Source organism: Aedes albopictus, chromosome 2 (genome assembly GCF_035046485.1).
Source record: "Aedes albopictus strain Foshan chromosome 2, AalbF5, whole genome shotgun sequence".
Classification (NCBI taxonomy): Eukaryota; Metazoa; Arthropoda; class Insecta; order Diptera; family Culicidae; genus Aedes; species Aedes albopictus.
The window spans coordinates 127,598,280-127,615,726 of NC_085137.1; the positions used below are offsets into that span (position 1 = coordinate 127,598,280).

The following is a 17,447-nucleotide window of genomic DNA, read 5'->3' on the forward strand; positions in this document are numbered from 1 at the left end:
ATATGAAAACAACAGAAATATTTTGAGAATCCATTTATGATATGCTGTGGAAATTCCAGAAAGAATACATGAAGAAACACCTGGAAGCCCCTGGTAAAATTTCAAAAGCAAAACCTCTTATTTTTGAAAAAAAAAAAAATACCTTGGAGAAATTTCCTAATTGAAATCCTAAACATTTTTTTTTCAATGAATTCCTGGAGGAACCCACAGGGAAATTCTTAGAGGTACGCTTGGAGAAAATCCTGCAGGAATTTCTGAGAAAATACATTTAAGAATACCCTGTGGAATTTCTGATGAAATCACTGTATGAATTTCTGAAGGAATTTCTGCAATAATATCTTCCAGCCTTTCCGTAAGAATGCTTATAAGAAAGTTCCTTGAAGGATTTCCTAAGACTTTCTTAAGCAATACTTGGAGCAATTTCTGGAAGAGAAACGACTTGAAAGAATATATGAAGGAATGTGAAGAAATTTTGAGAATATCCTTAATAATCTCTTGTAGAATTTCTCAAGCAATTCTTGGAGATTTTTTAGGAAGCTTCTGAGAAAATTTTAAAAGAGTTTTTTTTTTGAATTTCTGGTTCTTAATGTATCATTGTATCGTCATGTATCGTCAATCATTTTCTAAAAAAATAAACCCAAGTAGTATTTTCCAGAAATTTCATGGCAGGTGTTCTAGATGAATGCTTGCATCAAGGAGGAATCTCTATGAAAAAAAAATCTGAAGAAATTTGTAGATGAATTTCTGGAACAATTTATGTAAGATTTTTAGGAATTCTTGAAGTATTTTCTAAAGGAATCCATGAAGCATTGTTAGGAGCTATCCGTGCAAGACTTTCTTATGGAGTTCTTGGAAGAATTTCTGGAGGACATTCTAGCTAGAGTGTAAAGGAATACTTGGAAGTTTTCTCAAAGAATTTCTTTATGATTTCCTGGCTGATTTTTTAAAGTAAATCTACGGGGAGTTTCCAAAGAAATACCCGAAAGAATTTCTTCAAGAATTCCTAAGTGTTTTTTTTTTTGGAAATCGTGAAAGATTTTTTAATGTTTCAATTCTGGGATGGATTTCAGCAAGGGTCTGTTAAAGAATTATCGAAAAATCTGTGGCAGTTTTTTCAAAGTAATCCTTGAAGAAATTTGTGATGAATTCTCTGGAGGAAAATCGGGAGTTCAATAAGTTCGGATACACAGTAAAATTCAATTTATTTCCCATCTGTAATTCAGATTTGCAAAGTGAATGTACTAATTTAAAGCTCACATTATACTGATCAAAGACAGTATATGTTTTGAAATAAACTGTCCTTTTTCCTTTTGTAATAATTGAAAAAGTGTCTCAAGTTCCTTCCGGCCGGCACGCACGTCTGTCATTTGTATTTCGTCTAGTTTTTATTGAGTAATGGTGTTAAGTTAAATCAAATTAGGTTGTTGTCTTCAGCATTAGTGGTAGCAACTATGGCCATACGAAATAATCTATATGATTCAGATTGGGTGAAGTACGCACTCATTTTATTTTGATCTTTAAAATTGCTAAAATTGCCGCTGTGCCTGTTTTAATGATTTTTGTTTTGTCAAAAAGCAAGACTGCGTTTTATCTCAGTTTAATCCATGATTATCTTTTCCAAAACTTGATTATATCCCTATTGTGGCAAATTTTAACCAAAATTGGCTTTATATCGTGTACTTATGCCTTTTTCATAGATTTAAGCACATTTTGACTAAACTTGCAAATTTATCACCATATCATCACTGAAATAGCAGTGTAAAGCTCTTGTCTATTAATTTAGTTATTTCAATTTAGTATAGTGAGATGTTAACCCAAAAGTCAACGTTTTAGACTTCTGTAGTTTGAGCAACTTATAGAAAATTATTCCAGCGTGCCGGAGCTAACAAACTTTAGATACATCTAAGGCTTATAAAAAAAGTAGAAAGAGACTTTATTCCAAACCATATGCTATATTTGATCAGTGTTATATGACCTTTCAATAAATACATTTACTTTGAAAATCTGAATTACAGAAGTGAAATTAATTCAAGTTATATGGTGTATCCGAACTTATTGAACACCGTGTATAAGTCGAATTTATAATACAAGCCATGTGAGTTTTTCTGAAAGAATTCTTCGCAAAAAAATTCAAGAACAGTTTTTATAGGAATTCCTGCAGAAAGTTCCCAAATGGATCTCATTAAAAAAAAAATTGCCTGGAGGAATTTCTATAGAAAATCCTAAGAAGATTTTCTGGCACGACGCACGAATTCAGATTTCAAAAAATTTCCTGGAGCAAATTCTAAAGTAAACCCCGGAGAAAGTTTTGGAATAAATCCTTTGAGGATGGGAAAATGCTTAAAGTAATTTTCAAAGAATTTTTTAGAAAAAAGATCTAGAAAAATCCCGAAAAAATAGGTTGAATCTCTGAAGGATTTTCCCTGAAGAAATTTCTGCAGAAACTCATACACAACTTTCAAGCACAACTCTTTGTAAAACTTGCTGTGGGAATTTATGGCAAAATCCTAGGAAAAATAACCACAGTAAAAAATGCAAGGAACTTTGGAAACATTTTTTGATAATTTTGAAACAAATCCCTGAGGAAAGTTTCCGAATGAATTCATGGGAGACTTTTTGAAGAATACATTAAGGATTTTTTGGCCGAATATTCGGACAAATTTCCGAAATTGTTTTGAAAGATTTTTAAGAATTTCTGTAGATTTTTTGCAAGATTTTCTAAAGGAATCTCCAGTAGATTTTCCAAACAAATGCCTAGAGAAATGTCTGAATAAACATCCACAGGAATTGTCCAATCGTTAAAAAAAAATGATAGTGTTTCAAAAATTGATTTGTCTTTATTAAAGAGACTTTCAACCCTTGGCTGGTTCGTCTCTAAGATGTTTCAAAAATCTAAACCACGACTCAGTATTAGCTAGAATGTTTCACAGAGTCTTTACTTGTTCTATGGGGTAGATGACTAGTGCGCTGGCCATGCGCATACGAAGTCATAAGTTCAAATCCCGCCAGGACGCCTTGTTTTTTTTTTAATTCGCAAGCTTCTCTTTCATTTTGTCAAGTACATTAGTTTGACTACGTCATTCAATTGACAAGATACTTGTAGGAATGTATATGGGGTAATCATGGTAAACCTTTGATAAGAAAGTTTTCATTTGATTTTTAATAAAGTGTTCATACAGAAAACACTAAGATAAGAAGCAGGCTGAGTCTTAGTCAAACAAAAAGAGGAAGTAAGTTATCGATAGGTTAATGCACACGGTATATGATTCACAAATCAAAGGTTGTCCTGCCAAATAGAATATTATTATCATTGCGTCCATTATTGCTACCTTTCAGTCAGACTTTGAGTCCCATTTTCTTGCAACAAAAAAAAATCCCAACGAAGTCAAGCACCCTCACCTTGTGGGCATTGTTTTGCAGAAGACCTTAGGAAGACCAGCCCAGTCAGTACCCTTTACTATAGCGAGCCAATGATGGCATATTCATTCAAAGATCAAAAGCCATCTAGTGAATATTCGTCGAGTGCACTGTGCTCGATTTCCCGTCGTCGTCGCATCACCGGGGATGGTCTATTGGCAAAATTTCCATTCACATAGCCACTACCAGCACTGAAGACGACGTCGAGACGACGACGACGAATGCCGACACGTATTGACCACAACGACGAGGGAGCAAAAAAAACTAACTTCCAAGATCGATCTTCCTCAACCCAAGTCCCAACCAAAAACCCTAACCGTTTCAAACTTTTAGAGTAGGTATAGGCAGTCGCTCATTCATTTCGACGAGTCACTCTCCTCCATGGCGGCTCCGATAGTCAAACAAAAGACTCGTTGATCGGGGAGAGGTTCTCCAGTCAACCAACGAGTGAAGTAGGGCTCGGAAGAAGAGCACTTTCGTGCCGGAGTAGTACCTATCTAGCCTAGTCTGCATCGTACATAGTCGACGAGGTACATGGAGTTATTGCAGCAATGTTCGATTCATTACCCGGGCACCCCAAGCTATTGTAATTGAAATGCCCTATCCATCCAGTCAGTAGGTAGTGGTTCAGTGTTCACTGTGCCCTAAGTCTAGTCTTCGGTCTGGGAGCTCTCGCTCTACTTCAACTTGCGCGAAGCAACGAGAGTTTGCTCCGACCCGGCTCCAATTGCATCGTGCTCTCTAACACTGATGACTGTCACTGGTTGATAGATTACCCGAGCAAAAGATGAAACAATGTTGGTAGGTGATTCTGGTTATCCAATAACCTATAAGATATGCAACTCACGAGCTGTGCGTATCATATTCAGAATAGGGTATTGTACCATTTGAGCAGGTGTACCTATTTTGCGCACTTGCCGCTATAACTAAGTCAATTTCAAACCGATTGATTTGAATTTTTGTACAGAGTTAGATACTGTACGTGCCTAACTCTATACAAAATTTCAAATCAATCGGTTTGAAATTGACTTAGTTATAGCGGCAAGTGCCCAAAATAGGTACACCTGCCCAAATGGTACATGACCCTACATATGGAACAGAATGTGATAATAAACATACATACAATCCATCACCTTATCAAGCCTGGAACAGAGCGTCTGAATTTACATTTTTAGAAAGTTATCCTATGGAAAATCTGTCCAAGTCCTGTCACGAAAAAAAACGTATCCATTGTTTGGGATCCTTTACATTCTTTATACAAAAAAAAACGGAAAACCCGAAACATTGCAGATGCAGTGGTATATACGGTCTGCCGTGGGCAAGTAATTTCAATCATTTCCCTCCACTTCTTTACATTTGCCAGTCATCTGGCGTAGTAGGCGTCATTTTCGACTAAGCATAGAGAATCACTCACATTTTCACACTGTAGGTACCTGTAAGCCATCAAGTGCCATTTTGATGACCAATTAGTCTTGTGGAGGTTTTGAGAACCGTCATTATTCAACTTTTATTTTTGTTTTAAGAACCTCTTCTAATCTATTTAACAAAAAAATGTTTGAGTGTAGTTAATCCGACGATACTGAAGTAGTATCGTCGTTGTCCCAATTTACAGTCATTTCAAACATGTTTTTGCATTACTTTTTATTCGGGTTTGCTGTGCTGCCAAAACCGAGCGAAGGGGCAGAGGAACACCCTGACCGTTTTCCATAACGGGGGGCTCGGCGCGGCGCTTCGTACGGGGAGTGTACACGAAGATACTATACCTACATCAAGTGTACTGCTTGCTTGCTTGCTTCCCGAGCAAAGCTTGACAGCAAATTGAAAACTAATTTTGATGTTGTGATGTTGCAAATTATGATAACTCAGGTTGTTGTCATTTTGGTTGTTTTAACGGTTAAAACATCAAAAATGAGAGCAGAAAAATGTTCCCGTAACAGCAAGTTGAAAACAATTCCTGCCATCAGTGATATCAAATTGATAACTGTTTTTGCTATCAGTGCTAAAAAATGTAAAAACCGTTTAATGTATAGTTTTTCGACTGATATGAAAACTTAAATGCAATATATTAATTGCTCTGATGGTATAGCATTAGTTGTATTATATAAGGTCGCCTAGAAGTTTTGAAATTACTTAAAAACTTTAATATTTATAATAAGTTGAAGTGACAGCAAAACGAAATCAAAATTTGAAATCAAATTGAATCAAGACAATCTGCTATCAAAATGTGATATCAAGTTGCTGCTGATTACAAATCGTGTTTTCGATTTACTATCATTTTGTTGTTAGACTTTGCTCGGGTTTCTGGCTGGTAGAAGAACAAAAAAAAAAGATGGAATAGATCAGGGTTGAAGTCGGTTAGGTCGTGGGAGGGGGAATCAAATACACTCGGATAAAGTGAATTTTTTAACAAATTTACTATTCCTTCAGCCCAAATTGAATCATAATTTTCATTTTCTAATGTTTTATTCTTTTTTTATTCATTTCAGGTGAGTGGTCTGCTAACGATACAAGTGTTTAAGGATGAATACAGTAAGTTATTTAAAAAAATATAAGAATGGAATAATGTAGACTCTACGTAATTATTGGAACATCGTCCTGTCAATGGGTTGCATCGAGCCCGAAACCGGTCGGCAAAACAAGGTTATTAAAAAAATCCCTTCAAATCGTTTGCTTCTGAGATTTTCTTAGATTAAAAAAAAGTTTATAATATAATTTGACATGAGAGGCTAATATTCACGAATCGAAAGAAACTCTTGTGAATTTTCTGGATTAATCGCTAGAAATATCCGTGGAGAAAATCTTCGGTGAATCTTTAGAGAAATATCTACAAAAGTACCTGGAGAAATCACTAAAGGAATTCCAGGAGAAAATCATAGAGAGGTCCCTGGAGAAATCTCTAGCAGAATAACCAGATTATCCCCTGGAGAAATTTTGCAGGAATCCTTGGAGGAATCCACAGAAGATTCCCTGTATAAATTTCTAGAGGAAGTCCTGGATAAATCTCTGAAGGAATTCCTAGAGGAATTCTTGTAGCAATCACTAGGAAACTTATTGTAGAAATTACTAGACGAATCCCGGAAGAAATTCCTAGTGGAATCACTGATATGTTTTTTTTGCAAATTTCAGCAGAAAATTCTGGGGGAGTCCGAGCAGGAATCCATTAGGTAACACAACAGGAATTCATGGAGAAATTTCGGTAGGTATGAATTCCTGGAAAATCCCAGCAACTGTAGTTGCTGGAAATGGCCCGGAGAACTTTCTGGAAGATTTCATGGAACCGCCTCCGAAGAGAAGACGCAAATTTTGGATTTTTTTCACAGAGATGAGATTAAAAAACAGCTCTTGGTCTTGAGGGTTTGGAATGTAAGAGGGTTTTCAGGAGAATGATAGCATAAAAGCAGGGGTTTGTAGGGGGTTTGAGGGGAGTTTAAGGGAAATTTATGAGGATGTTAGGGAGTTTTAAGTGCGGTTCTGAACGTTACGGGGAGGTTTTATGGGGTTTCAAGGCACCAATAGAGGCGGATATACAGAGTGGTTTTTGAGGCGTTTCAATAGGTTTGTTCGGGGCTGGTTCTCTGGACTAATAAGGAGATTAGCGACAAAGTAGTGGTCTACGGATGTAGTTTTACTACGTGAGACTAAAACAAGACAAGCTTACGGTTCGAGAGAGTTGTGTGGGGATATCTCTAGATACTATTCTTTGCTTTTGTCGTCAAAGTGTTCTAAGAATGAGTATCTTAAATTGTATATGGTAAACACAATACCCGAGCAGAGGTTAAGCACTGACGAGCAAAACGCGGTATTGGTTTGATTGATAAAAGAGGTAAACGTACTGAACATCATGGAAAGGGGGATGGGTTTCTCAGTCTTCGAATCAAGAAAGATTTTAATCTACATTCTAGCGTATTGGCCTGGAAACTTGGCCTTTTTCAAAGGTCATAGTGTCTACCGTCTATTGTTTTTGAGGTACAAGAAATGCTCTTCTGGGTTGCTTTTCATGTATACGTGTTGTTATTTTAGATTTTTAATTTTATATAATACACTGTGCACTGTCACGACGACTTTCTTTCATTCAAAACAGTGATTACCAGTGCACAGTGAATTATATGAAATTAAAAATTTAAAATAACAACACGTATACATGAAAAGCAACCCAGAAGAGCATTCTGTATGCAAAAACCCCAAAGACGAGAACCGGTAGACACTATGACCTTTGAAAAAGGTCAAATCCTCAGGCCGAAACGTCACACACCTATATCACTTTTCGATCTGCATATGCTTTTATTGAGTTTTTTTCCTCTACTCGGGTAATTATAGGCGGTTCCTAATAAGATTTAAAAAGCAATTCAGAAGGATTCAGTGCTTAAAACCTCCTGAGATTCCTGAAACGTCATGACGCCGTTGAGAAGTCGTTAAATGCTCCAGAGTTTCCCCTCAAAACATCCGGAAACTTCCTGAAGACCCCCTGGAAGTCCCTGAAATGCCCCTTACATCCCTTGAATCTCCTGAAACCTGCTGAGGCCCATTAAACCGCCCGCTGAAATGCCCCTGATACCTTTCTTAAGTCACTTAAAACGTCCCTGACACACCTGCTTTCGAAGCCCTGAAATCAATTGAAATCTCCTGAGACTTGAAACATTATCTGAAAAACCCCTGAAAGCCCACGAGGTCACTAAAACGCCTCTGAAACGGCCCTGAAATCCCTGTAACCCTGGAAACGCTTCTACAAGGGTCATGGGCCTAAGGGGCAACGTCCCTGAAACGTCTCTGAACTCCGTCAGAAATACTTGAGTTCAAAAAGTAGAGTCGGTGTTGAAGGCAGAGAAAAAAAACGGATTTTTAAAGGGACAATTCAGTGCTTTAGTAGGGTTTTTGATCCCATTCCCGGCACTACAGGTAAACAAAATTGTGCATTACCTAAATTAAAAACGGAACGACCGTTTTCGTCCACTTCTTTCATCTGAATCAGATACCTTATTGCGTGAACTTGTTGTTAACAGTGATCGTTGTGAAGATTTTCGGCCGGAAAGTTGATTTTGAAGGAGTTTGCTGCACCTATAGTGCAGCGCCAATCCCCGGTACCAGTGCTGAACTTCCAGCAAAATCAAATCATATGAGAAATCACTTCGGCACCCATCTTCGTGTAGTCCAAGTTCACTCGTCTGCGTGTAATAGTTGATTTGAGCACTTGCCTGTGGATCCCGTTGCGGAAATGTTGCGGAGGATGATTACCCACGGGAGTGCGTTTGGAAAATATGCGGCAAGTGATATTTTCATTTGTTTTGCCGTGAGGTGCCGGGAATTGACGCGGGTGCCCAAGTAGTTCGAAACCCTGTATAGTGTTTCAAAAATAGCTAATAAAATTATTTAAGACCATTCATGAATTTCACGTTTAGAAGAATAGCGATAGATGAGCTTTAGAAGGTTACAAAGGCGGCCAAGAAAGGGGGAGGGGGGAAGGAAGAGTTTGTACAAAAGGATTTCAGATTTGTTTTAGGAAGATTTAAGTATTTTCGGATGCTTTTAATAGGGTTTAGATAGAAGTGTTTCCGACGGAGTCAGCACTATAGGGTGGCATTTTATAACCTCCTGGAAACCCAGGGAGTCCCAAGGGGTTTCAGGGGATACCAGGAGGTCTCAAGAGCGTTTCAAAGGGGTGCCAGGGGATTCAGTGGGTCTCTTGGGGGTTCCAGGGGGATTCAAGGGCGTTTCAAGGGGGTCTCCAGAGAATCTCCAAGGGGCGTTTCATGGAGTTCGGAAGGTGTCAAATAATGCTAGGGACACTTCAAAACGGTCCCAGGAGGCTTCATGAAGTACCGGGAAATCTCAGGGAGCGTTTGAAGAGGTGTCCCAGGAGAATCAAAGTGGCACTACAGGGGCGTGTTATCCCGAGCAGGAATGAATAACTGCCACATAACTGGAGCATACCAAAGTCAGGTATCATACCAAGACAAGGTATTGGTCGGTTATACAGGCATTGAAAATAATTTATTTAGGTATTTTGTAGGTATTGATGAAATACCTTAACGAGTTATTGGTTTGGTGTTGAGGACTGATTGAGGTATTATTAAATTATGGAAAAATCGCTATTTGTATGGAAAAATCTCCGATTATTATTTAGGTATTGCCATACCTGATGTCATTATTCACTTGTTATGCATAGAATATACACCAGTTATTATTTTAGGTATTTTACCTCTTATGCAGGGCTACTTAATACCTCATTCAGGTTGTAGGTATTCGGTTTTCCATACCTGAGTTAGTTATTCTTCAGCTATTTTCTCCTGCTCGGGATGGGTCAAGGGGTCAGGAGATTTCAGGGGTTTCCAAGAGATTTCCAGGAGGTCTCAGTAGCGTTTTAGGGGGCATTGATGGAAGTTCCAGATTACGGGCTTTAGCGGCGTTACGCAGGTGTTTTCGGGGGTTTCGAGGGATCTCACGTGCGTTACATGGGTTCCGAGAGAGTTTTGGGGGGATTTCAGTAACATTTCAGGAAGTTTCTGAGAATTTTCGGCGGGCTTTAGAAGCGTGACGTAGGCATTTACAGATGTTTCGGAGGGTGACAGGGACAAGGGATCCGAGGAGATTTTAGGGGGCTTTCGGGGGCATTTCAGGCAGATTCCGAAGACTTTCGGTGGGTTACAGAGATGTTAGGTAGGCGTTTTCAGGGATTTAAGAGGTTAAAAGTGCGCTACATAACGGCCGAGAAGATATTCGGGAGATTTTGGAGGTATTTGTGGAAGTTTTACAGATTTTTCGGTAGGTTTCGGAGGCGTTACGCAAGCGTTTTTGGGGGTTTTGGAGGGTACCAGGTGTGAAACATGAGGTCCAAGGAGGTTTAAGTGGATTTCGGAGGCATTTTAGATACCCCTTCACAAAAACCTGCAAAACCTATTTAAACGCCCCTGAAATCCCTTGAAACGCCTCTGAAGTGTCCATAATCTCATTGAAACGCCCCTATTTGAAATGCCCCTGAAACCCCCTGGAATGCCTTTAACCCTCGAGCGATCGCGCTGTTGTATTTTACACTTTGAAAAAATCTCGCTTTTTGTACTCCGCATTAGCGTGGTGCTGCAGGTTGCCGATATGATGAAGCCACACTATGAATTTTCAAGAGATCAAATACAAACAACCAATTAACGGTTTGCGCTAAAAAGTTGACCGATTGATTACCCGCTTCAGATTGGTTCTTCAGCATTGTACTCTTAATAATTCGGGGTGTGGCTTCGTCATATCTTCACGTTAAAAGGCTGCAGAAACCCCCTGAGGGGCACCTGAACATCTCTCAAAGCGCTCCTGAAATGTTATCGAACGCCCTTCAAGCCTCTCACAACGCTTTTAAAACGTTTCTGAAACCCACTGAAACTCTCTGAAATGCCTTAAAATGCTCTTGAAATCCCATACATCGCCCTTTAAATCCTACTGAGACCCCAGTTCTCCCGAATCGCCCCTAAAACACCTTGAGAGGTCCTTAAAACTCGCTAATACTATCGAAACGCTCCTGGAGTCTCCGTAATCCCATTAAAACGTCAACGAAACCAGACGGAACGCACTTAACGGGCTCCTGAAACGCCCCTGAAACCACTTGAAACCTCCTTTTTTTTTGGGTTCTCTGGGAACTTTCTGGAAACCCTCTTGGCCCCATCTCAAATGCCAGGAGCAAGACCTGTTCTGGCCAATGGCATAGTAAGAGGTTCCTGTGTACTGGACCGCTTTAAAATACCAAGTGAGCATGAAACCTGAAATCTTAACCTGAAACCTAGAGAATTGCTGTTGAAGCCCCTGAAACGCCAGTGAAAATTCTTGAAATCCCAGAAATGGCTCCTAGATCCTGTGAAATTCTATGAAACCCCTTAGAAATCGCCTGGATTGATTGACACCTTCCAGGTAACAATTTAATACTGTACAAACGTTTCTTCAACTATTTTAAATCAGCCTTCATTTGAACAAAAGCTGAGTACAAGAGGTACAATCCTTTATTCAGCTCCTAAACATCTAATTTTGGTGATTTTATTCAACCTTTAGCTGATCTGAGGTTCATTGGAAGGCTAATTTGAGGCTTAATATGCACTTAATCAGTAATCAATTATGTATATTTAATAATTGTGTAAAAATAAAATAACAACACTTTCGTGAGCCTGTTTTTACCATTATTTGCGTGTATTTCCAGGAGAAATGTTTACGAATGTATAAGTTGATCTGTGGGAAAACTGGGAATTGAACTCGGGCCTCCAGATTCATAGTCACTAAGTTGTACTAAGTCTGTATTGAGGACTGAAGAAGCGATGTAGACTTCACGAAAACCATGCTTGAGTCAGCTGTCGAAAATTATTTGATCAAAGGTTGAACAACAGATGATTAATTCTGCATGTTGGTGTATGGCTTAGAACTGGTTATCCAGATGAATAATATTCTATTCAACTTGATATTCAGTCATCTATGTATGTTGAAAAAGCCATACTTCAGACCAATATTCAGCTGTCATTATGTTTAGCTAGCACCATAAACCAACCATTGTTCAGCTAATACTCTCACTGTTCAGCAATCATTGCTACTTGGGCTCATCAAACTCCTCAAAACCCTTTGAAACCCCCGAAATCCCTTGAAATCTCTCCGGAACTTCCTGAGCACCTTAAATGGCCCCTAAAACTTCTAAATCCAACCGGGTTTTTCTTTCAAGTAATGTTTTGGGTGCTTCGTGGGTGTTTCATGATAGGTTTCAGAGTGGTTTTTGGGAGATCAAGGGGGTTTAACTCCTTCGGGACGACTTTTTTCACCAAACTCGCCGCTGTAAAACGCGTCAGCGAGGTGCAAATGACCCAACCGTCCTGGAAGGGTAAAGGTAGCTTTCAAGTTTATAAGGAGTTGCAAAGGGTTTTCGGGGGGTTTCAAAAGGTTTCATAGAGCTTTCAAAAGAGTTTCAAGATACTTTCAGAAGGTTTGCAAAGCATTTCAACGCGTTTCAGGCGGTTTCTGGTGATTTCGATAGGTTTCATGGGGAGCTGGAAGTAATTTCCGTTGGTTTCAGGATGCTTTCAAGAAAGTTTCAGACAAGTTTTAGAGGCTTTTCAAGACGTTTGGCAGGGCTATGGGAGAGGGGTTTCAGGAGTTTCAGAGAACTTTATAGTTTAGGGATGTTTCAGAAGAGTTTGAAGGCGTATTAAGGTGTTTTAGGGGGATCTTTCGGAGCGATTTCTGGAAGTTCAAGGTGATGTTAGCGAGTATTGAAGTGAGTTTCAAGGGAGTTTCAGAAGGGCTACAAGCTGTTTCAAGATGTTTCAGGGGGCTCCAAAGGGGTTCCCGGGGGCATCAGCAAGTTTCAGGGTGCTTTCAGAAGAGCTTCAAGGGGTTTTCAGAGGGGATCGAAGCACTTCAAGTCGTTTTATGGGATGTTAGGTTGTAAAATTTTCATGATATCGGAGGTGTTTAAGAGGTCTTTTAAGTTCAGGAGTGATTCAGGAGAGTTTCAGTGCGTATCTTGGGGGTTTCTGAGTGATTTTCGTGAATTCAAGGGCTTTTAGGGGTCCTTCAAGTGAGTTTTAAGGGAGATGTAGATGTTTCAAGATGTTCCAGGGGATTTCAGAGGGCTTCCAGAAGGATGTCAAGAAGTTTTCAGAGAGGTTTCGAAACATTTCACAGCGTTTCATGAAGTTTCATGATGTTTCATGCGATTTCAGGGGGTTTCAAGGTATTTCATAGGGGTTTCAGAGTAATATTTGGGAGATCAGGGGGGTTTAAAGTAGCCTTCAAGTTTGTAAGGAGGTTCAAAGAATTTTCGGGGACTTCAAGAGATTTTATAGGGCTTACAAAAGAGTTTCAAGGTGCTTTTAGAAGGTTTATAAAGTATTTCAACGCGCTTCAAGCGGTTTCAGGTAGTTTCAAGGGGTTTCATAGAGATTTGAAAGTGGTTCCCATAGGTTTCAGATGCATTCAAGAAGGCTTCAGGCATCTTTTAGAGGTTTAGGGTTCCAAGGCATTTCAAAACGTTTGGCTGGGCTTTGGTGGTTTCTGACAGCTTTCAAGGGGCTTTCAAAGTAGTTTCAAGGGGTTTCGGTGTGTTGAAAGGCTCTTTGTGGGATTTCTAACAGGTTATACGGAAAATTTAACAGGAGTTTTGAGAGTCATTAAGGGAGTTTCAAGAGGCTTTCAGGTGAGTTTCGAGGTGTTTCAAGACAGTTCATGGGGGTCCTAAAAGTAAAGGCTTTCATGGAAGTTTCAAGAGGTTTTCAGAAGCGTTTCAATGCATTTCTAAGGTGTTTCAGAGGACTTCAGGGGGTTTTCGAGGGAATTTAGGAAATTTTACTGGTTTTTTTGGAAGTCAAGAGGCTTCAGAGGGATTTCAAGGCATTTCAAGACATTTCAGGAGGTGTCTGAGAGGTTTTCTGGGGGATTTCAGCGCATTCTAGGGAGCTGTGAAAGGTTTTCAAAAGGGTTTCAAGGCGTTTCAAGGAATTTCATGGTTTCGCAGTGGTTTGTGGAGGTTCCATAATAATCAAGGCGGTTCAAGACGTTAAAGATGGTTTAAAAAGGATTCCTGATTGTTTTCAGGGGGCTTTCCAGGGTGCTGCAAGGGGTTTCAGAGGGATTTCAGATGTCTTCAGGGGGTTTTGAAATGGTTTTCGCAGGTTTCCGAATCCCTTCAAGAAGATTTCTCAGAAGGGTGACAAGGCGTTTCAAGACGTCTCAAGATGTTTCAGGGGATTGCAGAAGGTTACTGGGGATTTTCATGTGGTTTGAGGGGGCTGTCATAGGAGCTTCAAAGGGATTTTAGAGGGGTTTAAAACTATTCAGGAACTTTAAGCGGGTTTCTGTGAGATTTTCGGAGCTTTTGTGGGGCTATGGATGGCTTTAGGGAGTTTTAAGCGGTTTCAGAAGGGTTTAAAGGCATTTTAATGGGTTTCAAATTTAAAGTTTTTTTCTGGGAGTTGCATAATGCTTTCAAGATAGTTCAATGGATGTTTTAGGGGGTTTCAATGCATTTGAAGGCGTTTCAAGACGTTTCAGATGGTTTTAGGGATTTTATTGGGATTCCTGATTATTTTCAGAGTGCTTCAGAAGGTTTTCAAAGGTGTTGCAAGAAGTTTTCATAGGGGTTTCAAAGCGTTTCATGGGTTTCAGGGGGCTTCAAGGGGTTTCGAAGTTGCTATCGGAGGTTTCAGAACACTTTTAAGAATGTTGTTTCAAGTATGTTTAAGAGGGTTTACAAGGCGTTTGAATGCGCCTCAGGGTGTTTTAGGTGATTTCAGAGAATACCTGAGTGTTATCTAAAAAGATTTACAGAAACTGTTACATATGAATAGTAGTCAACAATAGGCGAACATTAGAGCTTATTGTAAAAATGTTCAGAAGTCCCATTTGTTCAATTTTAAAAATGGATTATGATCTGATTCATCATTTCGGAACAAAAATTCTCATGATCTATCTCCTCTCTCAGCTACTATTACCCCCTCGCAGTATCACCCCTGTCCGGAGATCGTTTGCACAGAATTGCTAGTTTGTACACAGAAGCTCACGAAGCACCCGTCTCACTAAACCATCCGATCCATCCGCTAGGGCGCTAGATTTCAGCTTTCAGCCTCAGAGGCGCACACCACCCAACAACAAAACCTTCGTGTCGGTCGCGTCGCATCGCATCGCCATAAAGGAAAACTCCTAGGAGAAAAACCATATTTACATTGGTGTACAACGTTCCGGATCGTGCGGACGCGTTCCATCTCGTGTACCTCGGTATCCGCCATAAGTTTTCAGCTGTTTGAGTTTGAGTTTCAGCAGCGTCGATCGCGATCGTTACGTGAGCCAGCTCACTTTTCGGTAAATCGCGCCCGAGTAGCCTACAATTTGGATCGTAATTTTTTTGTTTCTGTTTTTGAGAAACTGAACCGATTTTTGTTTCGGCGGTGTGCGCGCGCGGCGTCGTCGGTACGGGGTGGCCTCTTCAAATTACGGTTGACTAGCACCGCAGCTCCGTCCGAGTAGATTTCCGCGGACTCCGATGAGCTGCTGCTGCTGATGCTAGTGGTGGTGGTGGGTAAAGTGAGTGCGCGGTGGTAGTGTGGTGGAATCGTGCGCACGAAGTCTTGCACTGCAAAAGCGAAAGTAGTCTCGAACGAGCGATCCCATCGAGTGGCCGTGATCGACGATCCTATACGGCGACGGTGGATGTGTTGCCTCGGATATTCGGAACAAGTTCTAAGTTCTGTAGTTCTGTAGGGAGCCTGTTTGTGGTTCGAGGGGGGGTTTTGCGGAAGGTAGTGTGCGACAGTGACTCAGGGACGCACCAGAGAACGTCGTCGTTGAGTTGATTTCGAGTTTGGTGAAGTTACGCCAATCAGTGGCGCCAAATGACACACTGACTGCTGAGCTGTTGGATGCTCTTAACTGTTTGTTTCCTCAATTAAGTGAAACTGCAAAATAGTGTAATTACTGCTGCGGATGGACGGCAGATCCGATGAAGTAACTCGCTGAAGTTGATTTATGTTTTTACCCGTGTTTTATTGTTACCTAAACGACAGACCCGCGCGATAGAGGCAAGAAGTGAAACATAATTGACGATCAAGAGCACAATACAGCGATTCAGTGCGGCCAGTCTAATCAATTTTATACCGCCGCGCACTACAAACCTTTTTTACAGGATCGCGCGCGCTCGTTTGCCAGGTGCCATGCCGTGCAGTTGGTGATTGATAAATGAAGTGAAACTAGCACCATAGTGTGAAGGGAAGAAAGGTTTTTGTGTTCGGAAAAGTACGGTGATTACACTTCCTTGTAATAAGTAAGTTCGATTTGATCAAACGAAGAGGTGTTCCCAACGCTCCAACAAGCCAACAACGTCGTTGTTATCTTCTGGTACCTTCTGGTTGAACAAGTGTTTTGTGTGTAGTGAACAGCAGCAATACAGAAACCACCTCATCACCTTGAATTATAACCGCAGAAGTGAATCGTTTCGAACAAGTGGATTATTGAAGGAGACGAGGTGCTGCAGGGAAAGGGGCGGAGCAAGGGCTGCCTTGAAGCCGCCACCGAGTTTGCTGGTTTATTCCAGGGTGCAATGATGCTACTGTCTGCTAGAAGATCTGGTAATTCTTTTCTTATAATAACTTACATTATAGCTTTGGATAATTGCATTGATTTGAACTTATTGGATAATAGTATACTATTCATACTCACAGGGTAGTACCTTATAGTGCATTTCTTCAAATTTCTTGACATACTGAATTGAATAATATTTAGAAATCTGCATGGAATCTATCAAAACTATCTGCACATATTCTCACTCTTTACCTTTCGCTTAGAGCAACGCACTTTAGGCTAGGAATCTTCCGAATCTAGCTCCGCTCAGGCCACTGATTACTTTTCGCGTCGAACAATTTTCTACTGGCAACAAATCATCTAAATCTAGTCGCTTTCACACTAATATTCATTTTTATCTTCGGACACGCACCCTCATCTAAGAACCCTCCGGAACCTAAGCTCGCTTACACCACTGTTTCATTTCCGAACTGTATAACTCACTCCCAGCTGGTGTTCTACCGAAACTTACCTTTTCGTGCTGAACAATTCTATCTCGGCAAAAAATCTTCCGACTCGGGTTGCTTTCATGTCACTGTTTACTTTTCGCCTTGAACAATGGTCTCTCGGCAATAAATTTTCCGAAACTAGCCGCAGTGTTGGGAATACTCACTTGCGAAAAGTTATACTCACTTGCTTCTATCTCAATCCAGAAGCATGCTATCAAAAAATGATGTTTGAAGGACTTTTAGATTGTAGTTTAATCTAAAAGTTTGCCGAATAAAGTAAAGGTTGCAAACGCATACCAAAACCGTGAGAGAGAGCTGTGAACACAAGGTGAGTATGAATTACACGAATTTTACTCACCTCGTACTCACAGCTATCTCACAACTTTGGTATGCGTCTGCGATCTTTACTTTATTCGGCAAACTTTTAGATTAAACTACAATCTAAAAGCTCTTCAAACATCATTTTTGATAGCATGCTTCTGGACTGAGATAGAAGCAAGCCAGTATCACTCTTGC

The 17,447-nt window shown here is 40.2% G+C and overlaps 1 protein-coding gene and 1 long non-coding RNA gene across 7 annotated transcripts in view; one reads left to right on the plus strand and one right to left on the minus strand.

Moving 5' to 3' along the window:
- Window positions 1–17,447, plus strand: part of LOC109423693 (tyrosine-protein kinase Btk) — a 471,634-nt gene that overhangs the window by 322,092 nt on the left and 132,095 nt on the right. Inside the window, exon 1 of one of the 6 annotated variants that reach the window (XM_062850404.1) lies at window positions 14,861–16,490. The exons of the other annotated variants lie outside the window; for them this stretch is intronic. Within the exon in view, the coding sequence (XP_062706388.1) occupies window positions 16,463–16,490 (28 nt within the window). The 5' untranslated portion in view covers window positions 14,861–16,462. Of the gene's footprint in view, window positions 1–14,860; window positions 16,491–17,447 lie in introns of those variants that run through there. 6 annotated transcript variants of the gene reach the window in all.
- LOC134287729 (uncharacterized) overlaps window positions 1–17,447 on the minus strand; it is a 473,313-nt gene that overhangs the window by 60,036 nt on the left and 395,830 nt on the right. The gene's annotated exons all lie outside the window — the stretch shown is intronic.